The 23393-nt window shown below is 45.6% G+C and overlaps 2 protein-coding genes across 24 annotated transcripts in view; one reads left to right on the top strand and one right to left on the bottom strand.

The window, feature by feature from the left end:
* Positions 1–23393, bottom strand: part of Agtpbp1 (ATP/GTP binding carboxypeptidase 1) — a 152307-nt gene that overhangs the window by 115218 nt on the left and 13696 nt on the right. For 9 of the 21 annotated variants that reach the window (XR_010058817.1, XM_063276137.1, XM_039095446.2 and 6 more), the window contains exon 1: positions 2963–3096. The exons of 1 other annotated variant lie outside the window; for it this stretch is intronic. The gene's annotated coding sequence lies outside the window, so the exon portion shown is untranslated. 11 more of the 21 variants (XM_063276138.1, XM_039095447.2, XM_039095452.2 and 8 more) reach the window with 8 other exon arrangements.
* On the top strand, positions 3128–23089 carry LOC120097931 (serine/arginine repetitive matrix protein 3-like). Of its 3 annotated transcripts, none has more exons than XM_063276869.1 (3): positions 3128–3231; positions 10068–10237; positions 12309–23089. In XM_063276869.1, the coding sequence occupies exon 3, from the start codon at positions 21092–21094 to the stop codon at positions 22745–22747; it is 1656 nt and encodes a 551-aa protein (XP_063132939.1). In that variant the 5' UTR covers positions 3128–3231; positions 10068–10237; positions 12309–21091; the 3' UTR covers positions 22748–23089. The 3 variants fall into 3 exon arrangements, with proteins under 3 accessions (XP_063132939.1, XP_063132937.1, XP_063132938.1); XM_063276868.1 differs by lacking the exon at positions 3128–3231 and adding an exon at positions 8408–9265; XM_063276867.1 differs by lacking the exon at positions 3128–3231 and having other exon boundaries at positions 8292–10237.

The raw sequence follows: 23393 nt of genomic DNA, 5'->3' as shown, positions 1-23393 counted from the left end.
ACATTAAAAACTCTCATAAAATCACATTCTACCTACGTACACATGAAATATAAATGTCAGTTCTTTGTTCAGATTGGGTACAATCTTCAACATATCTCATTAGACATATGAAAATATTCCAAGACCTAAAACACCTTTGGGTCCAAGAACATCAGGTAATAGACTTGTTAGTTGTATCAAGTCCCTGCAAACCAAGAATAAGACTATGAAATTATTAATTGGGAAGAACCTATTTTCTTAGGAGAATTACATAAAAGCTGAAAATGAGCACAGTGTCAATCAAAACATCATTTTACGTAACATCAATAAAGACAAAACGGGCTAGAGAGGTGGCTCAGCGGTTAAGAGCACTGGCTGCTCTTCAGAGGACCTGAGTTCAATTCCCAGCACCCACAACTGTCTGTATCTCAAGTTCCAGGGTTTCTGACGCCCCCACAGACATACATGCAGTCAAAACACCAATGCCTACAAAATAAAAAATCTTTTAAAAATAAAAAACGGGAGGAGGGAACAAAAAAATAAATAAATAATAAAGACAAAATAATGTGTCGATAAAAGTTACTTTGTATTTTGATTCTAACTCCCACAGCAACATGTGACAGAGAAACAGTCAATAAGAACCTGGAAGATAGGTGAGTAAAGTCCCAGCCGCCACCAATAGGAGGGGATGAGCCAAGGTTCTGTCAAAGAGGACAGGCAAGGAAGGATATTCAGTTCTCCAGCAACATCCCAGGACAGCTCAGGGGGTACCTGTTCTATTTAAAACGTACATGTTTCCATGACAATAGTGAGGCTGCGCTCTCTCTGCTTCAAAGAAGAAATGGATCATAGGGAATTAATCTGTGCTAAGCTAAGGCTGCTCAAACAGTCTGCAGCTTCCCTTCGGCCATTCCACTGAGGGAAACCAAGCACCAAGAGCAAAGCCTACCGAGCACAGCCTGTGAGGCAGGCTCTGTGGACGTGACCCACACGGTGTTGACTTACTCTGTGAGATCACCCTGAGAGCGCAGACGCCAGCTTCTCCAGTTTTGGGAGGACAGAACTGAATCCAGAGAATAAACAACTTGCCCACAGCAAGCCAGGACACAAGTGCAGTCACTCTGGCTGTGCCCCAACTCCTCAGCCACTGCACCACAGTAGCCAAGCACTGTGGCTTACAGTGACAGAAGGTTTAACACACAGCACCCACCCTCAGCCCTCTCTGTGTTTACACCGCTGCTGAAGGTAAGAGCCTAAGGAGTGAGCAAGGGCCAGCGACTGACTGCTGGCTTCTACTATTTGAACTCAGTGCTGAAGGCCGACAAGCAGGGACAGACTCTGAAGGTGACTGCTGTGGAGGAAGCTAAAAAGGCAAAATCCAAACGGTAGGACACCACACAAAATAGTTCACGCCCTGCAGCTTTTATGTCCTCTAATGCAGGGTAAATCGCTACACAGCAATGCAGCCAGACTTTCCTAAAGAGAATGCTTCAAGTGGGGGAGGGGGGTTTGCAAGATGGTTCTGCAAGGGGCTCGTCACCATGACCACTATCCTTCCATCCCCTGCACCCACAAGGTCGAAAAGAGAACCAAAACTCACAAGGGCTCTGACCTACACACACAGAGACATAAACACACACACACACACACACACACACACACACACACACACACACGTAAAAGAAATACGTGGTACCTTGATCCAAATAGATTGGGAAAGCTTTATTTAAAAAAAAAAAAAATGCTACCACGGGCCCAGAGAGATGGCTCAATGGTTAAGGGCTGTTCTTCCCGGAGAACCTGGGTGGGTCTGATTCTAAGCATCCACATGGTGGCTCACAACCATGAGTAAGTCCCGTTCCAGTGAATCTGACACATTCTATCTGACCACATACACATGCATACACATATAAAATACACTCATGCACGGATTAAATAAATCTTAAGAAATTAAAAAGACCACAAAAGGTTAAATTACATTAATGTATTCGACATTTTGTCATGTTGGTCAAACACATATGGTGCCTGTTTCAAAGTTCAACAGAGATCGCAATTTTAAACACTGATCCATCAATTCAAGGCAAAACTCTACGGCCATTCAAAATGAAGGTGTAAATTCAATGTAGAATGTGACTCAGGAGAACGGGAACCTAGGGGACTAAGGAATGGCCAAGTGCAGCCGGCCCGTTAGAGGGATCTGATTACAGATCTCCAGGACTTTGGTTTTGACATTTGGCCTATGTTTTAAAATCCGTACCATTCAAAGTGCCTTAAATAAATCATTTCTGCTCCGCCAACGAAACCAGAAACATTTCCAAAACACAATTACAAAAATAACTTCCTATCTCGGGGAAGCGAGGGAGAACTGTGAGAACAATTCAGAAGCTGGCTAAGGGAGAGCGAGCGCTCGGGAGGGCCATTCGTCTCTGAGGACTACAAACTGCCTGGCACTGATGGGCACCGTTACCATCCGAACACCTGGAGAGGCTCGCCACAGACAACCTGCCAAGCCAGCGGGATCGCCGTCGTTACCTCACACACCGTGCGAGCCCTGCATCCTCTGCGGACCAGCGTACACCGTCAACGTCCACCCTGACCACCCGGGGAGGTGTTGAAACTGCCGTCCAAGGCGCTAAACTGTCAGTGAGCAGCCGATCAAAGGGTCCCGGGGCGCCGCAGGGCGGAGGCCGGGGAGTGGCGGACAGCAGAGCGCGGCGGGGAGCGCACGGGGCGGCTACGGCCCTGGCTCGCTCGACTGCCCGCCTCCCGGCCTGGGAGCGCGCCTCGCCCCCGCCAGGTAAAGCTGAGGCGCCGCCGGGAGCCGGCGAGCGGGACGCGCGGGCGGCGGGGACGCTCACCGGCTCGGCTTGGGCGCTGCGCTCGGCCTCCGCGCCCGCGGCTCCCGGAGCGCACGGCGGTCCCTCGCCGCCCGCCGCCCGCCGCCCGCCGTCCGCCGCCCGCGGCCCGCCGTTTTCATACAAACCCGGGTGGCAGGAGAGGCGGAGGCGGCGAAGACGGCTGCGGAACCTGCCCGCATCCCAGGCAACGTCAGCGCGGAGCCCCGCCCAACTCAGGGCTCGGACCGCCGGCTTGCGTGCGCCCGCAGGGCGCGTGCGCGTGGGGGAGGGTAAGGGCGCTTCCAGGGAAAGGGCGGGACGTGAGGGAGGGCGCGGGGCGCGTGTCCCGGGTGCGTGCCCGCCGGCGGGGGTGGCACGCGTGGAGGGAAAACAAACTGCGCGTGCGCGAGGGCGGGTGAGTGCCTGGAGGCGGGGCGGAGCGGAGCAGGGCGGGGCAGGGCGGGGCAGGGGCGCGGCCGGGAAAGGACTCCGGCGTGGGCAACCGGCAGTGCGCACCCTTGGCTTTGGTTGCTTATAGGCCGCGGGCCAGTGTAAACGTGCTTGCCCGCTAGCGGATGGACATGTTCCTCAAATCGCCTTCTTTTTCGTTCCCAGCCAGAGGCGCAGCCAAGGCTGGGGTAGGGTTTTCTTAGCTCTCCAGATCCCATCAAACCCTGGGGACACGGTAAGGCTAGTCCTTCCAGACCCCAACTTGACCCAGTACTGGCTGGGAAGGCTGTGGCACATGGCCCATTTATCGAGGTAAATGAGATATCTGCTAACAAAATGCCATGCCCATTCATTTCGAAACAGTGTTTCCGATATGTAATATCGAAAACCTTGCTGCAAAGTTGCTTGCTAAAGGCCAAGACAAGTGGAGGAAATCATAGGGAGCATGTTTGTGTTTTGACTGTTTTTAAACACTCCGAGACACAATGTTAATAAAGACATCACTTGCCTTTTTTTTTTTGGTTCTTTTTTTTGGAGTTGGGGACCGAACCCAGGGCCTTGCGCTTCCTAGGCAAGCGCTCTAACCACTGAGCTAAATCCCCAACCCCATCACTTGCCTTTTTAAGAACATTGACCATGCTTCCTGTTTATGATGGTTGGAAAGGGATGTAAAATTATCATAGTAGGATAGGGGGCTAAACTGAGCCCTGTGAGGTTTTTATTTTGTTCTTACGCTTTGTTCAAGCAAAAGTTAGCAGGTTTGTGAAGGTAATTCAGAATGTATTCAAGGTGTGAAACAGTGCTTCATCCAACTTGCTCTTGGCAGATGTCTTTACTAGGAGGAACAAGAGACTGCCATTTTATAAACGTTATTGGTTTTCCCCATACGAATAACACATATGCACATAATGATAGATTCCAGTATTTAAAGTATCTTTAAACCCCTCTCCACCACAAACTTGTCAATCTGAAAACATGATCATCTAAGGATATTTAATATTTCAAAATTCTTGGGACATTATTCAAAGAACGTTTCTAAATCGAGTTGCAATCTAGAATGACATATAGTTTGAATTCCTCTTTAGCAGAGTACTGCTAATGGTCAGAACAAAGGCTCAGAAGAATTGCCCATACAGCCAGATAAGCCACGGTGTCACATAATTTGCAAATGAATGGCTCATTTGACTATTACCAGAAACACATTCTCACCTGGTGAACTATGGGACCCTGCCCCTTTTCATACCCACGGGAGTTCCGGCCTCAACAACTACAACTTAAAGGCATGGAAGCAGGCGGGCTTGACAGAAAGTTTGAGCGTTCAGGAATTAGCTGGCTGCTTCTGACCACCACACTGCTCCAGCTCTTTTCATAACCCTCGGCACATTGTAAGGAGCAAGGATCCCCCAGGATCTCCCTCCATTGCCAAGGTCTTAGACATCTTCTCCCAGAGCAGCTCTTCTGAAGGCTCATCCCAATCTTCTGCTCCTCTCTTTCCCTTTTCCCCAAGGTCTAACTGAGAACAGTAGAGTTGAAATGATTGAAACCTCATTCACATGTGGCTAATGTGTTTCCTCTATCAACTCTATCATCTGTGACTTGTGCTCTAATTCTCTCAAAGACCACATAAACTTAGAAAGGGGGAAATCCTCTTGTGTGACATAAACTCTAAGGTAACATGTAAATTAAATATAAATAACCAGAGGGAGGCATGGCTCAGAGGTAGGGTACATGCTTTGCATGGCCGAAACCCTAGTTCAATACCAACCACCACAAAGAAATAATAACTTGTAGAAGAGAATCATCAAATGTAAGTCAGTCTAAATCTATGACAATAATCACTTAACTGGCACACCTCAGAACAGTCAGGCACTCATGGGTTCCCCATACAACTTCACCTATTTCAGCTTTAATGCTGTAAGGCGTGGCTCCATCTCTCTTGACTTCTTTACCTCGAAACCTTTAATAACAAGGATTACAAAAAGCGGCAAATTTAATAATGAAACTGCAGTTGAAAGATCTAGAACCACCATGGGCCTCTCCAAAAGTATAATTTCTACGTGAAGCGTAAATGTTGAGAGAGCAATTCGGTCCTGGCATTTCCGAAACCTGGTGGGGCCTCCAGAGTTGCAAGATTGTTCTATTTCTTCATCATATTCAGCAATCAACCATTTCCTGAACACCTATATGGGTCAGAGGCAATCATCTGGAGATCCTTGGGGAAATAAAGCAAATCATTACACTGGACAAAATATCTAACAGCGGCCCTGTGTCAGTCTGAGGAGTTTACTACACATAGGCCATGGAGCAAAAATTCAGGATGGATAACTTGAGCTGAACCTAAATGAATGCGGCCAAGCTGGGAAATAGAAGAAATAACCCTGTGCGTCACACAGTAGAATAGATTTAGTTGCAAAAGGTTGTACTATGGTTTTCATCTGGTAGCTGCAAATGGATGGCATGGTATTCAGAGCCAGAAAACTTGTTTTATATATATATATGTATATGTGTATGAATGTATGTGTATATATATGTATATGTGTATGAATGTATGTGTATATATGTATATGTGTATATGTGTGTATGTGTATAAGTTTGATGTATGTACAAATATGTCTATATGCCATGTATATGTATGTATATGTGTATGTGTGTGTGTAAAAGTTTATGGTGTATGTATAAATATGTCTATATGTCTATGTATATGTATATGTGTGTAAAAGTTTATGATGTATGTATAAATATGTCTATATGTCTATGTATATGTATGTATATGTGTATATATTATATATATGTATGTGTGTATGAATGTATGTGTATATATACATGTATATGTGTATATGTGTGTATGTGTATAAGTTTGATGTATGTATAAATATGTGTATATGTATATGTATATGTATGTATATTTGTATATGTGTGTATAAGTTTATGATGTATGTATAAATATGTCTATATGTATATGTATGTATATGTGTGTATATATGTGTGTGTGTGTGTGTGTGTGTGTGTGTGTGTATCTCCCTGGCTGTTCTAGAACTAGTTCTGTACACCAGGCTGGTTTTAAACTCACAGAGATGCACCTCTATCTGTCTCCTGATTGCTGGGATTAAAGGCACGGGCCCCCATCACCTGGCAACAACTCATATCTTAAACTTGCATACTTTGGGTCCGAGGATATAACTGGGACTGAGATCATTATAAGAATTCTTTCGGGGGCTGGAGAGATGGCTCAGTGGTTAAGAGCATTGACTGCTCTTCCAGAGGTCCTGAGTTCAAATCCCAGCAACCACATGGTGGCTCATAACCATCTGTAATGAGATCTGATGCCCTCTTCTGGTATCTGAAGACAGCTACAGTGTACTTCTATATAATAAATATAATAAATAAATCTTTAAAAAAAAAAAGAATTCTTTCTTTCAGGTGCCAGCTTACTCAGTGGTAAGGGCACTGAACACTAAGCTTGGGGATCTAAATCCAGTCTTTTCCACCCATGTGATGGGAGGAGAGAGTCAAAGCAAGCTGTCCTCTGATTTCCTCATGTGCCCTGTGGGAAAGGTGCTGGGCCGGGTGGCTGTATCATGCTATAAAAAGTGTTTAGAGGGCTGGAGAGATGGCTCAGCGGATAAGAGCACTGACTGCTCTTCCAGAGGTCCTGAGTTCAATTCCCAGCAACCACATGGTGGCTCACAACCATCTGTAATGGGATCTGATGCCTTCTTTTGGTGTGTATGAGCAGCTACAGTGTACTTGCATATAGAAAGTATTTAGAGAACCCAACACTATTGAAATATATGTGTATTAGAAATCTGTGGAGTGTACTATTTTACTTTCTAAGAAAAATACCAATGTATTGTCTACAATTTGCTAGGGTCAGAATGGGTAAATGCTATCACTCTTTTCACTCTGTATTTCTTTACTGTGTAAAGTTACTGTGCATGTAACCATAAAAAGTAAATTAAATTGAAAACAAAAACTGCAGAGGATTTTCCTCCAAATTACATGACCATCAAGGTTCACAAGTTCTAGATTCTCTTTATGAGATCTGTGACAAGGTCCATGAGTTCTAGACTCTCCTCTTTATGTTCACCGAGATGAGTGACCTTCGACCTCTGTACTTGCCCATCTGCTGCCCCTATAGTGTCTTTCCATTCCTTTTGTTGTTTTGAGACAGGGTCTCAGTGAGTAGCCCATTCTGACCTAGAACTCACTCGTTAGACCAGGCTGGCCTTGAACTAACGTACAGAGGTATACCTGTGACCTGGGATTGATGGTTGCAGCACCATGGCCACCCCTCTCTTCCTGTGCAGTTCACAGAAAGGAGCTTACACAAGATTACCCTCCAGAGTGAGCTTTACAAGGAGAGAGCAACCACGCACAGCAGCGTAAGGGTCTGAAGGGGAAAACAGAACAAGAGGTTCTAGGTCTTACAGGTTTTTAGGGGGAGACAAATTCCACACTGGGTGGTCTAGCCTGGCTTCATCCAAGGACACAGAGGTAAGCACTAGACTTGCCTGTCTGCTGCCTTTGGGAGGGCCTATAAGGCCACTGCAAGTGTTCTTATCCAGTCTACCACAGAGGGAAGGACTGAGATGGAAAGCAACGTAATTTCTGAGACAGCAAAGCAGCTAGAAGGCCTACAAGACAGTTGTAATCAGAAGAATCAAGAACATAAACTGGGTGTGGTGGCTCACTCCTTCCATCTCGGTAGTCAAGGGACAGAGGCTGGAAGACCTCACTGAGTTCAGGGTCAGTCTGGTCTTCAAAGAGAGCTTTAAACCAGCTCCCCTCCCCACCCAAAAGAAACATGCAAAGGTATGAGTGTAACCTGTGACCTCTGTATTTGCACATCCAACTTACAGATAGTATAAGTACATAGTCACGATATTTTGTTATATAAATGAAGTTATCATGATGCTATATTTGTAAAAATCTGTCTTAATCTGTTAAAGACTTGGAAGAATGTGCATTAGAAGTTTTAGCAATAGATGTCACTTAATATCATTATACATCATTTAAAACATCTTTATTCTCAATGTTTATTATGTTTTCTGCAAAATGCATACAGTATTTAAACAAGAAAAATCATTTTTTTTCTTTTCTTTTTTTTCGGAGCTGGGGACCGAACCCAGGGCCTTGTGCTTGCTAGGCAAGTGCTCTACCACTGAGCCAAATCCCAACCCCAAATTCATTGTTTAATGTACCACCGATAACGTTGACAGAGGTTGAGTGGATTAACAAGTATAGTATATGCAAAAGCAAAAAGATAAATCATGAAGCATTTGCAAATGTACATCCTGCTTGTGGCTTTAAGACAGACACATCATCAAGGCAGCAAAAGGCCAAACTGCCCTAAGACAGACACTGGAAAGTTCCATCTACTCAGTGGCCTCTTCTGGCACAATCTTACATCACAACCTATGCAGAGAATTAGATTTTTCAAATCCTGAAGAAAGGGCATTTTAAATTGGCATAGTCAGCTTCAGAATTTTAATGAGGCCAATTGTCAAAGGTTTGCTTTGGTTTGATATTAAAACAGGGTCCTCTGTAGCCTCAGAGAGGATGCAGACGAAGTAGCCAAGGTTGACCTCAGATTTCCAGTCCTCTTGCCCTCCGCCCCCTCTGAATGCTGGAACTGCAGGTGTAAAGTCCCATGCTCACGTGGTGCTGGCCAGCAAACCCAGATCTCCCTGCATGCTAGAGAAACACTTCACCACATCATCTACAGACGCAGCCAAATTTCCTTTCAAGGACATGCCCATCCTCTGAGAGTCCAACCCTATGTTGATTTTCCTCGTGACAGCGGGATATTTCAGCTCGGTGATTACTCAGGTCACCCAGAGAGCTTATTTGATCCAAAGCTGCTGTATCAGTCACCAGGCCTGAGTCAGAGCTTGGACAGGGCACAGCTGTAGCTCCCTGAACGGCAAATACCTTGCCATAGCGGTTGCTGGGGAAATATGTCGGAAACCTGTCTTCAGAGCTTGCTGGGAATCTGCTGGGTGAGGTGCTGGGGAACGCTGTGGATAGTGAGGATAGAGGACATTTCACTGGAGACACTTCACTGCGAAACCGCCTGAAGGGGAGCTGGCCAGGGCCACTGTGTGCAGTATAGACAAGTGTGGCCGAAGCTGCCCATGCAGATAGATTAGGGTCTCGGCAGCTGCACTGAACAAAGTGAGCCTTAGTAACCGCAGATCCGAATTATTGAATTCATGCATGCCTCCCGTCTTGACCACGGTAGCCACATTTTGTGTGTACAGGAACAGTGAGACTTGCATGGTCCTGGCTAGACAAAGAGACTGCTGATCTCTATGGTGACCAAGCTGGCCAGTACCTGCCTCCCTGCAGTGGGAGCCCTCCCATGACTTTTCTGTGCAGTGTGGCTATCGGTATCCACTCGAGAGAAACCCATCCACCCACACCCGCCTTCCCTAACGTCCCGGCCACAGACTGTCTTACTCCCTCCATGCCTCTGACCCTTCAGGCCAAACAATTTGTAACCGTGAGTGGAGTGGCTTTGAGCCGTCCTTCTGGCCACCTCTAACACTAGACAAACATGCCTTCACTGTGCACTGCTGGGAGGGTTTCCCTTCACTGTCATCCTCCAGGGGCCACAGAACTGCCCCCATCCCCAGCGCTGCTGTCTACTCATGAGCAGCTACAGCAACTGTATGCACCGGCTTCTAAGACGGCTGTTTCTCTTTCTCAGACAGTGTATTTAAACGCACTGGTCTCTAAAATAACCAGGTATTGTCTAAAATGTCCTTCTGTGAGAATCTTCTCTTCCCCAAACAACTCTAGACTTGTGGTTCCTGAAACTCCGGGCCAACAGCAAGTTCCACTGCCTTAACTTCTGAACACCGGTAAAATACTTCCACAACTCCTGGGACGTTGTTTGGAATTCAGAATGACTCATTTACACACTGACTCTCTACAAGAAATGCATTCAAGAACATATGATGTCGCTCACGGTAAGATTGTTGCTCCTTTTGGTTTTCCCTACAGAGTTCCTAACTTTTCCGGTCTCTCGGACGCTGTGTCTTTTTGTGTGCTAATGATATGGCACGTGACTGGGGCTCCTGGATACCCTTTAAAGGAAGCCTGGTTGTCGCAGGACCAACGAGATAAAGGGTTGGAACATTTCCACCCTCACACACGGAGAGCTGAGTGGGACTGCAGGTGGAGTTGGTCATCAGTGGTCAATGTAAGGAAAAATGAAGGGTCCATCCAAGAGCACAAAACCCTCAAAGGATAGGGTTCAAAGGGTCACTCGCTGACTTGCTGAACGTGGGGAAGTGTAAGACACTGTAGCCCCAGGAAGCAAGAAGCTGCCCACTTGCCCTACCATCTTTTTCATGGTGCTGCTCCTGGATTCTCGTACACGAGTAATAATATATTATTATATTATATTACGGGTATTATAGATCGGATCTGGGATGTCTTCCAGAGACTCGTAAGTTGCAGTCTTTCACCAGTTAGTGACACTGTTAGGGGCTGGGGTAACTTTCTCTGCAGAAAGTACTTCAGCAGGTCACTACAAACATCTTCTGAATAGTAGCACTCTGTACCTGCCTTGATGACACACCTAGGTCACCCTTGTAGAGTTTTCCTGAAGCCACAATAACCATGGGTCTTCAGCACCTCCCGACTGGTCCTCTGAAACAGATGAGCTAGCTGTCCCTGGCTATGCTTAGAGCGGCCACAGCCCAGAAGTCCAGCACTTTCTGACAGCAGGGACCCGATGCAGACATTCCTGTGAGCGGTGGTGAGCTCGTCACTTACCACCTTTCTCCCGTGGCGAGTCAGCGTTCTTGGAAGCCACACGGAGTTTGTGAATAATGCTGTGTCAAGTGGTCCTGGAGGAATTAGACTCAGATGACCAGTTCTACTTCCCACAATAAAGTACCCAGACCAGACAAGACCAGTTACAGTCTAATACAGAGGATGAGTACTGTAGAGCCTGTCTGTCTGTCTGTCTGTCTGTCTCCTAGGCTATGCTAGCATCAGCAGACAATTACTGTCTAATACAGAGGGATGGGCACTATAGAGCATGTCTGTCTGTCTCCTAGGCTAGGCTAGCGTCAGCTGTTGGATTAAAACTTAAGGCAATAGGTCTGAGTGCAAAGCTCTCTGCTGAGTGCAAAGCTGATAAGCACAACGAGGGGATAAGGAAAGTGAAAAGAGATTTAGTCCTCAGAGCAAGAAGAGTGGTGGAGGTCATTTTCAAGGCAGGTCTCTCTTCAGACAAAGAAAGCAATTGCATCTTACCAGAGAAATTATGCACATAACGCACATTTATAGAGAAAGACTTGCCAGCCTGTGTAGAGACAGGGATATATTTTTGCACGTAGAGGATTCAAGAGCATCTTTCATATTTTGCATGTGCAAAAATAGTGGATGATGTACACACACACACACACACACACACACACACCCTTCACCTTCCAGCAACACAGAGGCATGTTGCAAATATGGTAACAATTTCATTATCTTTTTATAGTAACAAGACAAACAAATCATAAAGTGAAGCATTTTTTTTTTTAAATCCATCAGTTGGGGTCTGGAAAGATGACTTAGTAGTCATTTGGTACTACATTTCTAGTGGAAATCTTATGCCCCCTGCTGGCCTCTATAGGTACTGCACACATGTGGTGTTCTTACATACAGACAAAACATCAGTCTACATAAAATAATTTCTAAAATGTATTATTAAAAGACATCTGCATTGCAGCAAACACAGCCAGACACCTAAAATTCTCAGCCTGGAAGCCCCTCATTTGAGCTAACTTACAACTGGTCACATGAATTTATGGGTGTTGAGTCTTTAAGCTATAGGAGATATGTCTTGGCTAGAAATACAATTTTGTAATAAAGTTAATGAAAAGGAAATAGGTCACAAAAGAGTTGACTCACACAGAATAGCTCGGAGCTTGGATAAATGCCACAGGAACACTCTGGACTTGAGTAAATCAAAGGCCACAGGAACAGAGGAGAGACAGCAGAAGACAGATTTTAAGTCTGTGACGTTTCTTTTGTGCCTAGGATCAGAGCCATCTGACGGCAGGATTTGGAGGACACCTCTGAAAGGGCCCCAGGTACTGCGTCTCCAAAGAAGAGAGTAGAGACATAGTTTCAGCAGAAACAGAAGGTTGATACACTTTCAAGGCAGAGGAAGTGGACCAGAACCAATGGAGACCTAGAGTCATTCAGCCCTGCCGTGGGGAGAATGAATGGGGTCTTTCATGTCTAAGGCACGGGCTTCGGGGCTCATGCTCATAGCACAAGATGTTCCTTGCGTGCTTTCTACTGTCACGTGTAATTCTAGATACAGTTTCCATGTGGTTACATCTCATTTGCACGGTGAGTCGTCACCCAGGGCAGTGAAGAGGTCTGGCGGTATAAGGTATAATGAGCCAAAGACGCCTTTCAGACACTGGAACCCTCTGCACCTGCAGCACTGGCTGGCGCTGGCTGGCCGTGCAGGGGGCTTAGCCTTTCTCTTGACCAAGTGTTTTATATGCGAATTTGTTATAAGGCTTTCTATATGTCTCTACCCCTAGTCTCCCTCCTACACTCTAGCACATTCGTGATTCCTGAAATGAAAGGGTCACTCTTCTCATGAATGTGCATGACGGTCTGTTGGGTTTGAGGCAAGAACTGAGGTTTCTGAGGACAGCATGGAGGTGACTCAGCCTGGTCCTGAGACCTTTTCTCTGTGAAACAGCAGGTAGTGGGTAGTCCCGATCAGTCTGTAATAGGATAAGCTGTCACTGTCAGTACAATAAAAAAAGACAGACAGATGGACAGACAGACTGGCAGACTGAGGGACAGACAGGTTCGGGAACCCATTTAGAGTATCCCAAATTCTATGTTCCAGTGAGGGAGATTCCATGAAGTTTTTATGGAAACAGAACACACACCACAGATGAGGACACTTTTCACACGTGCTGGTAGAAACGTTTGGAGATGGTTAGAGTGAAGCGGGGAATGGCAGATGTAGGCCTCACATGCTGTCTAATGACGCCCTTCACTTTGGATTTGGTGGAAGCTAGGGTCTACTAAGCTAAACAGGTTTCAGAAACCTGTGCCTAGAGGTGCACACCTTTAAACCCAGCACTTAGGGTGCAGAGGCAGGAGGATCTCTGTGAATTCCAGGCCAGCTTCACCTATATACAGAATTCTAGGGCAGCCAGAGCTACAAGGGGAGACCCTGCCTTAAAAAGAGGGGTGGAGGAAGGGAAAGACAGACCGCAGACAGACAGACGACAGATGGAGAAGGGATTTACCTGAGTCACAGGGATGTTAGATCAGATAGACACAGAGGTGGGAGAGGAATCGCTAATAAGGCTAAACCCAGTCCAAGGTAAACTGTAATGTGCCTCTGACCCTGCAACCTTTCAACCTCTCCACAGTCACTGAAATTCCAAGCCTTTAACCAGCCTTGTAGGTTGAGCGGGAGGCATGGCTTTCCTCCGGGAACTTCCATTCACTTCCCTGAACGGGTTGAAGGAGAGGAGAGGATCACAGTTGAGGGGAAGAGAAATCTGAGCTCAGCCAAGCATCCCAAAATAGCTGAAGAGCCGAATTATAACTGTGCAGATTGATCCTTCCAGTCAGCCCTTCCTAAGCTCCTTTGCTGGCAGGAAGGGTCTAATTCAATTAGGAAAGGCTTGGAGGGAAAAGGCTCCCACAGTCTCCAGCCCGGCTGGGCGCCCTTGGTGCTCACCAGGTTATTTTGAGTCATCCCTCACTGGTGCACAGGAGCCTATCCTGAGCATGCTCAGTAGCACTCAGTGGGACACTCTGCCCTACACTACCTACCCAGCTCTATTCCTGCCCTGCATTCGCCCTTCAGTGTCTCTATTCACACGTTGAAAAATGCTTATTTTTATGTGTATGATGTACAGAAATGCTGTGTGTATGTGTGTGTGTGTGTGTGTGTGTGTGTGTGTGTGTGTGTGTGTGTGTACATACCACATGGGTGCATGGTACCTGCAGAAGAGGGCATCAGATCTCCTAGAATAGAATTATAGGTGTTTTTAACCATGTACGTGTTAAGAACTGAGCTGAATTCCTCTGCAAGAGAAGAGAATGCTCTGAACTACTGAACCATCTCTTTACTACCATACATTTTTCTTTTTTCTTTTCTTTTTTTCTTACTTTTTTTTTAAGCTAGAAAACTTACATCTGTGTTGAGTAAGATTCAATAAGATCAAATGAGGAGTTAGAATTAGAATTATATGGTTGGGTCTGGAGAGATGGCTCAGTGGTTAAGAGTACTGACTCCTCTTCCAGGGGTCCTGAGTTCAAGTCCCTGGTGGCTCACAATCATCTGTAATGGGATGTCATGCCCTCTTTTGGTGTGTCTGAAGAGATTGACAGTATACTTAAATACATAATCTAAATAAACCCTTTTTTTTAAAAAGAATTCTATGGTTATATTTCATCAGAAAAACAAAAGTAAGACATGCATCCGTCTTGTTTCTTCGTGTTAGAACAGAAGAAAACTGGCCCTGATGTCCACGCTCAAAGTGCAAGCCAGAGTGAACAGAGGTCACTGGGGAAGAATTGTCATCAGCAGTGTCCCTCAGCTATGGTCCCGGCATACCACGCTACTGACCAAAAAGGCATGATATGTACACTGGTGCAACAGTGTCCCCTCTGTGATGGGAATAACCAATGACTCTGGCTGAATTTTAGGCTCAGTCCTCACTAGACAGTCACATCTGGTACTGTAAGCCTGGTCCAGAGCCATGGGACATCATAGGTCCTGGTAGGGGAGCTGTCACTGCTATTATGCTAAGTGCACATAGTGTATCTCTCACATTGACTTGTAAATCATTCTGGTTATTTATAGCGCCATCAGCTTTGGTCAGAGAAGCTTCTGGGTACCGATAAGTGCAGAGACCCAGTCCGAATGTGTCAGCCTGATGAGAATACTCAGTCTGAATGTGTCAGCAGGACGAGAACAACTGACTACTGATTGCTCATCCATAAATGGGGTGTCTGCACCCCCAAGGTTCAGGGAACATCATAAAAGAAGGGAGGAGAGAATGAATATTAGCTGGAGGTCACGGTGGAGTGTTGTGGAACTCTGTCTTCCAGACATGACATGGCCATTGTACCCTTGAATGTGCACCAGCTATGATTTCCTGCACATGACTTACACACAAGGGTGGAACTGCTAGCATCCTGTCATGGAGATGGGGGGAGCTATAGCTGGGGCAGGGACAGTGACCACTGGTAAGGCGCCCACACTCCTGTAAACGATGCCTTACTCATGCTCCTGTAGGCAACCTTATTGAAACATGCACACACATGCACGCACACATGCACAGGCACACACACACAGAGTAGAGGTAGAAAGGGGACTAGTTGGAAGAGAGGGAATCATCGGAGTGGAAGGAAGACAAAGTGAGGTGCGTATGAACAATACACTGTATGTTCATACAATCAACATATACAAAGAAGAGTATAAGTAGACTGACAGGTATGGTCCTACGGTGTAACTCACCATAGATGAGTGGATGTTCTTTTCTTTTTCTCCTCTTGGTATTACAGACAGGGTTTCTGTGTATCTCTGGCCCACCTGGAACTCACTCTGTAAGCCAGGTGGCCTCAAGCTCAGATCTATCTGCCTCTGCCTCTGTCTCTGCCTCTGCCTCTCTGCCTCTCTCTGCCTCTGCCTCTCTGCCTCTCTCTCTCTCTGCCTCTGCCTCTCTGCCTCTGCCTCTGCCTCTGCCTCTGCCTCTGCAGTGCTAGGATTGAAGACGTGCCACCATACCTGGCTGCTCTTCTCTTTCTTGCAAAAATCATTCTTCATGAGGCAGGGAAGAAGAGCTCGGAGGTAGGAAGTATAATCAGCACAGATGCAGCCTGGACCAAACACAAGCAACTAGGGCAACAGCAACAAGAACCAGGACCACACAAACCTAGAATATTCTTTGTCAGTGTCTGGAAACCATGTTTATAAAAATAAAAACTCAAAGTATAAGAAATAAAAAAATATACATTTAGAATCTTCCTAAAAAACAAACATTTTGACTAGACATAGTGGCATCTACCTACAGTGCAATTACTTGGGGAGCGAGGGCAGAAGGGTCTCGTGAACCTGGACTCTTGGCCAGGCAGCACAGTAAGACTGTCCTAGAACAAAACATCTGCATAAGTTAGAACTCTAAAGCGATGTTGACACCGTCTATACAAGTGAAGACTCAGAGGCATCCATTTTGGCACTGTCTCCAGATAACGTCTGGTAGGCTACAGCTTTGGTAACAAGGACACCTGTGGTGTACAGTGGTGCTGACAGGAAAAGACGTCACGCTCTGCAGCTGCCCGGGTCAATGTGTCGGCCACCTGGTACCTCTAGAACCAGGCTCTCCCACTCTACCTCCAGGTAAAGTTCACTGCTGGTATATGTACACTTCTGTCTTAGTTACTGTTCTGTTGCTGTGAAGAGACATCATGACCAAGACAATTTACAAAAGAAAGCATTTCATAGGGAGGTGGCTTGCTTACAGTTAGAGGGTGCGTCCATGTCTGGTACTTTGAAAATGGTTCCTATAGGCTTACAGGAAGTGGCACTATTAGAAGGCGTGGCCTTGTTGATGGAAGTGTATCGATGGGGGAGGGTTTTGAGATCTCAGATGCTCAAGCAAGGCCCAGTGTGACACTTTCTTCCTGATGTCTGCTGTTCTGTTTGTCTGGGGTGCTTTAAAAAACACCTAGCCTAAAAGCAGGCTGACATAAAAATGTGTTTGCTTTGGAGGAGACATTCTTTAGATTATTTAAATTGAAGTTATAGGGCTGATAATAAAAATAAACTCTATTCTGTTGTATTTTCTAGTTGTGACTGAACTTGTAACCCTGGACATTCAATGAAAAGTCAAATTCATAATCTGTACTTCTTGAATAATCTTGTTCTGGGAAATCTGCATAAGTAAAAAAAAAATCCGATTGCTAGTCCTACAGTTGGAGCTGTAAGAACCCTGGACCATCTGTGCCTGACTCACTCCTCCCTCCCTTATATCCTCTGTGGGCCGGACTGCCCTGTCAGCAATGCACCAGTCAAGAGAGAAGTTATTTTTTACTATTAAAACCGCTTATCAACTGTTGCAGGATATTTGACCACACTGAACTCTGAGATTATGTTGTTTACTGGGGGAAAAACTGCTTCTAGTTGTGGTGTGGTTCAGCCTTAGCACATACCTTTAATCCCAAACAATGAAGGTAAAGTTAGTTTGTGGAAGGAAACACTGTGTTTGAAAATGATACCTAATTGAGGGTTAGACAAAGTGACAAATCAGGGGAAGATTCAACAGGATATGCCCAACACTCAGGAGAAGGGAGAGAAAAAGAGGCTACTTAAGAGAGAGCAGCACCGAGAGAGAAAAAAGAAGTTTGGCAGGGAAAATTTTACACAGGCAGATTGAAGAGAGAACAAGCTAGACGCAGGCGAAGACAGAATGATCCAGAGAATGAGAAGGAGCCAGAAGGTTGGAATAGATTGCCAGAGATAGTTTGAAGCAAAGAGAGAATCCAGAGTGAATTGGTCAGCTTGGAGAAGGATTGGGCCAGAGCAGCTGAGTTGAACCAGCCAGCCAGAGTACAGAAAGAGTGAGCTTATTCTGCAGTCAGTCTCAGAGGCTGGAAACATCTAGGCTTAGATAAGATTGTACTGAGGCTGCAAGCTTCCAGCACTAGGTCTAGGTGAGCAGACAGAGGCAGTAAACCTGGGAGAGGACAAGAGGTGAATCAAGTTGCATGTATAGCCTTGCTTCCCCTTGGTTCCACTGTAATTACATTTACAATTAATTTTCCAAGTCAGAAACAAGTCAGACTGCAATCTGATGCAACTGGCATGAACTGGTCTGACCTCTCTCTGGTGGTTCAGGACTCTGCTCTATGCACAGTAACATCCCTGAGGTCACCTATGCTGGCTAGTTTTATGTCAACTTGACAAACTAGAGTCACCTGAGTGTCTGGAACCTCAACTGAGAAAATGTCTCTATAAGATAGGGCCGTGGGGAAGGCTGTAGGGCTTTTTCTTAATTAGTGATTGATAAGGGGAAACACAGCCCACTGTGGGTGGGCCCATTCCTAGGCTGGTGGTCCTGGATGCTGTAAGGGAGCAGGCTGAGCAGTGTAGTAAGCAGCGCTCCTCCATGGCCTCTGCAGCACCTACTATCTCCAGGTTTCTGCCCTCTTTTTTGTGCCCTGACTGCCTTCCAGGATAAACTGTGGTATAGAAATGTAAGCCAAATAGCCCGTCCTTTCCTCCTCAAGTTACTTCTCTCACGGTGTTTCACTGTTGCAGTAGGGATCCTGAGACAGCACCCCTGGGAGATTCTGCTCATGCCATGTCCAGACTTACGAGTTCCTGACCACAGGGACAGTCTCCTTGAAGGTGGGTTCGGATAGCGGATAGAATGGCTCTTCTCCGTGGATAAATGCTTTCTTCCTTGAGTGGATTTCCACTATGGCAAAGGAATGTGAGCAAGGCTGGGAGACCCACACGCCTGGCACTGAGGGAACTGAGCCGCAGTCTCAAAGTCAGCTGCACTTCTATTTTGGCGTCTAGGCACTAGCACAGATTTATGCAACTCCAAAATAGGAAGTCTACTCGGAAAGAGAGCTTTCAGAAAGAAGTGGAGCCAGAACTTCTTGATATCAACAAAGCTGTTGACGAAAAGCCTTCAGTATGAAGAAAGTAAAGCCGAGGGTTTCATGGAAGTGTCAACTTGCATAGACGCTTTAAAACGCAGCGAGAGCTCGTGTTCGGAGTGGTTTTCTACTCAGAAAGATCATTTTGTATTACAACGGAATCAATTACTTGACCGTATTGAGACTTTGCTTAAAGACTATCTCTCCCAAATAAAAATGTTATAGTTTGGTTAATCAGAATATTTGAGTCTTCTTTCTAAATTATTGCTGGGTCTTTGCAGATATGTAAACAAGGATACTTGCTAAGGGGCCAACAGTTAAGAGAGTACTGTAAAAAGCGTTTAAGGACGCTTTTGTACTGTGACCTCTTTTTAAGATTTAGAACATAAAATTATCTTAAAGAATTCTGTTAAAAGTATGGCTTACTCCTAATATCAACAAAACTTTTTTTTTTTTTTTGGTTCTTTTTTTTGGAGCTGGGGACCGAACCCAGGGCCTTGTGCTTCCTAGGTAAGCGCTCTACCACTGAGCTAAATCCCCAGCCCCTCAACAAAACTTTTTAAAATTAAGCTTACAAACTGGGATCTTTAGAGATGGCTGAATGATTTTCACCATAATAGAAAAAATTAAGTATAAATATGATGTCATCGTTATAGGAAAGGTCAATCGATACCTGTAGCTCCCTTCAGACATCTTTTACCTGTTACAGGTTGGTTGATCACACTGTAAACCCCGAGATTATGTTATTTACTACAAAAACTAAACGAGCAGACAAGGCCTCTTTCTAGTGGTGGTGTGACTGAGCCTCAGCGCACACTGTGGATCCAAGAGCTCTCTGCTGGGATACTGACTGCCAACAGGGTTAATAAAGTCAACCAGGGGTCAACGGGTGAAGCGAGTAACCCGCTGACAGGAAGTGAGCACAGACTTTATTTTAAAGCCTGTAAGTAAGGGGGAGTCAGGAGGGTGGATAGATGCCCACAAGGGAGAAGGGAGACACGTTCAGTTGGAAGGAGGATTTTTGAGACAGCATGAGAGAGGGGAATTTTCTAGGACTTCAGCTGAGGAGGAAGGCCAGCTGGGGGCTTTCTCTGTCTCTCAGCAAGCAGGCTTTCAGCCTTCCAGCATCTGGCTCCAGAGTCTTCATTGGTAACATCAAATGACTGAGATTTTGATTAAAAACATTTACCCTTATTTAAATTTATGCAGAAAACACTGATAGACTTAAAGCTGTTATTGTTAGTATTAGCAATGCCTCTGGGCTCTGCCAACAGCTACCTAGGAACAGCGGCCATCTTTACTTGCCAGGTACAAGCCAGGAGCCAGGTGTAGAAGGCCATGCTCTTCTGCGCGCACTCTCTCTGTCTCTCTGTCTCTCTGTCTCTCATATTCTCTCCCTCCTCCTTCTTTACTCTCTCCCTCTGTTGCTTCCTGTTCCTGTCCTGCCCTTCTTCTCTCCTCTCCCCTTCTCTCTGTCTCTTTCTCTCCCCTTCTCTCTGTCTCTACCCCTTTCCAAGATCCCCTTCCCTTCCCCCAATAAATCTCCTTTTATATTAGGCCTGTTCTAAGCCTAATTTTTCTCAGCATGGGCCCCCCAGATGCTTGCTCCCACTGCATTATACCGTCATTTAAAAAAAAATAGCGGGTCCGGGCGGGCGGTGCGAGCCCTCCCTCTCTCCCCCGCGCCGCCTCACGGGTGCGGCCCTTGCTTCACCCCGACGCCCGGCGTGCGCGCCTGCCCGCTCGCCCGCCCGCCCTCCCGCAGGCCCGGGGCTCCAGCCCGCTCGTCCGCCGCCGCTCGCCGCGGCCCCGCTCGCGTCCACGCTGCCTCCCGGGCCGGCGCGGCCGCGGGCCACCGCTGCCCCTCCCGCCGCCACCCCGCCCCCTCCCCGTCTGTTTCGCCCGCCCGCCGCCGCCGCTCCGGATGAGGTGATGGCAACGGCTAACTTCGGCAAGATCCAGATCGGGATTTACGTGGAAATCAAGCGCAGCGATGTCTGTGTTATGATGACCAACAATAGTCAGCTGTGAATTAGAAGTCCAAGAATCTAGTAGTTGTTCAGTCCACGAGGCTATTGTTTCAGCTAGTCTTCGGAAGAAGTAGATTCCAACAGACGTGCTGAGAAGCAAATGCAAGCGGAAGAGCGAATCTTCCTTCTTCAATGTCCTTATGTAGGTCTCCAGCAGAAGATGTGACCCAGGTTAAAGGCCGAATACACCAGGCAATGGTGACATCATTAAATGAAGATAATGAAAGTGTCACAGTCGAGTGGATAGAAAATGGAGACACAAAAGGAAAAGAGATTGACTTGGAAAGCATCTTTTCACTTAACCCTGACCTTGTACCTGATGAAGACATTGAGCCAAGTCCAGAAATACCTCCACCCTCCTCATCCTCAAAAGTAAACAAAATTGTAAAGAACCGACGGACTGTGGCATCTATTAAGAACGACCCTCCCCCCAGAGATAATAGAGTGGTTGGTTCAGCACGCGCACGGCCTAGTCAACTTCCTGAGCAGTCATCTTCTGCACAACAGAATGCACGTAGAAAATCTAATTGTGTGAAAGAAGTAGAAAAATTGCAAGAAAAACGAGAAAAAAGAAGATTGCAACAGCAAGAACTTAGAGAAAAAAGAGCCCAGGATGTCGATGCCACAAATCCAAATTACGAGATTATGTGTATGATCAGAGACTTCAGAGGGAGCTTGGACTATAGACCCCTCACAACAGCTGATCCTATTGATGAACATAGGATATGTGTTTGTGTAAGAAAACGACCACTCAATAAAAAAGAAACTCAGATGAAAGATCTTGATGTCATCACAATCCCTAGTAAAGATGTTGTGATGGTTCATGAACCCAAACAGAAAGTAGACTTAACAAGGTACTTAGAAAACCAGACATTTCGTTTTGATTATGCCTTTGATGACTCAGCTCCTAATGAAATGGTTTACAGATTTACTGCCAGGCCACTGGTGGAAACAATATTTGAAAGGGGCATGGCTACCTGCTTTGCTTATGGGCAGACTGGAAGTGGGAAAACTCACACTATGGGTGGTGACTTTTCAGGAAAGAACCAGGATTGCTCTAAGGGAATTTATGCATTAGCAGCTCGAGATGTGTTTTTAATGCTGAAGAAGCCAAACTATAAGAAACTAGAACTCCAAGTATATGCAACATTTTTTGAAATTTATAGTGGAAAGGTGTTTGACTTACTAAATAGGAAAACAAAGTTAAGAGTCCTAGAGGATGGAAAGCAGCAGGTGCAAGTGGTAGGGCTGCAGGAACGGGAGGTCAAGTATGTGGAAGACGTGCTGAAGCTCATCGACATCGGCAACAGCTGCAGAACATCTGGTCAGACATCTGCAAATGCACACTCATCTCGGAGCCATGCAGTGTTTCAGATCATTCTTAGGAGGAAGGGGAAACTACATGGTAAATTTTCTCTCATCGACCTGGCTGGGAACGAAAGAGGAGCTGATATGTCCAGTGCAGACAGGCAAACCAGGCTTGAAGGTGCTGAAATTAATAAAAGCCTTTTAGCACTCAAGGAGTGCATCCGAGCCTTAGGTAGAAATAAACCCCATACTCCTTTCCGAGCAAGTAAACTCACTCAGGTGTTGAGAGATTCCTTCATAGGTGAGAATTCTCGCACTTGCATGATTGCCACGATCTCTCCAGGAATGGCATCCTGTGAAAACACTCTTAATACATTAAGATATGCAAATAGGTATGAAAGTGATTCCTACATTTTAAATTTGAAATCTAGGGAAGCCAGGCATGGTGTTGTAGCCTTTGATGATGCGGAGGCAAAATGATCACCAGTTCCATGGTATTCTACCCTCTACCATGAAGTCTGTATCACAGCTACCAGAAGACCCTATAGGTCAAGCTTTATCCCATTTCTCTTCAAATTTTCAAAATAAAGTTTTACATTTTCTTTAAAATGATTTAGAATTGTTTTGTAAAATTGAAAAAAAGGTAGAAAAATGTTGTATAATTAGATAAGACTGACATCCTTATTATTTGTCCCATAATGTGATTGTATGTTTCCATTTCAGCAAGTTATGATTCATAATATTTACTAAGTTTCAGTGATGGAAATTCTTGTTATTATTATATAATATTATTAAATATTTTTATAGATCATTAGAAAAAAATAGCATTTGTACATTTTTTTTCATTTTTGCATAGTGCTTATTCTATTCATAGTTTTATTTGTTTAACTTTTTGAGAGAGGTTCTAATGTAGCCCAGGCTGGCCTTGAACTTCCTCAGTAGGCAGGATGATCCTAAACTGCTTCCACCTGCCAAGCAATGTGATTCCATACGTGCTAGCACACTAGGCTTCTTATGGTCATCCACTGGTATGTACATCAGAGACAGTACAGGTGGACAGCCATCTCCTGGTACATACATCAGAGATGTTATACAGGTGGTCATTCGCTGGTACATATCAGAGCCA

The sequence above is a fragment of the Rattus norvegicus genome, chromosome 17 (genome assembly GCF_036323735.1).
Source record: "Rattus norvegicus strain BN/NHsdMcwi chromosome 17, GRCr8, whole genome shotgun sequence".
Lineage (NCBI taxonomy): Eukaryota > Metazoa > Chordata > Mammalia > Rodentia > Muridae > Rattus > Rattus norvegicus.
Note: the sequence above shows the minus strand (reverse complement) of the source record. Positions and strands in the feature narration are given on the sequence as shown.

Excerpts from the sequence above, each read along its gene's own strand:
- LOC120097931 (XM_063276869.1), top strand. The coding sequence starts at position 21,092 with ATGTCCTTATGTAGGTCTCCAGCAGAAGATGTGACCCAGGTTAAAGGC.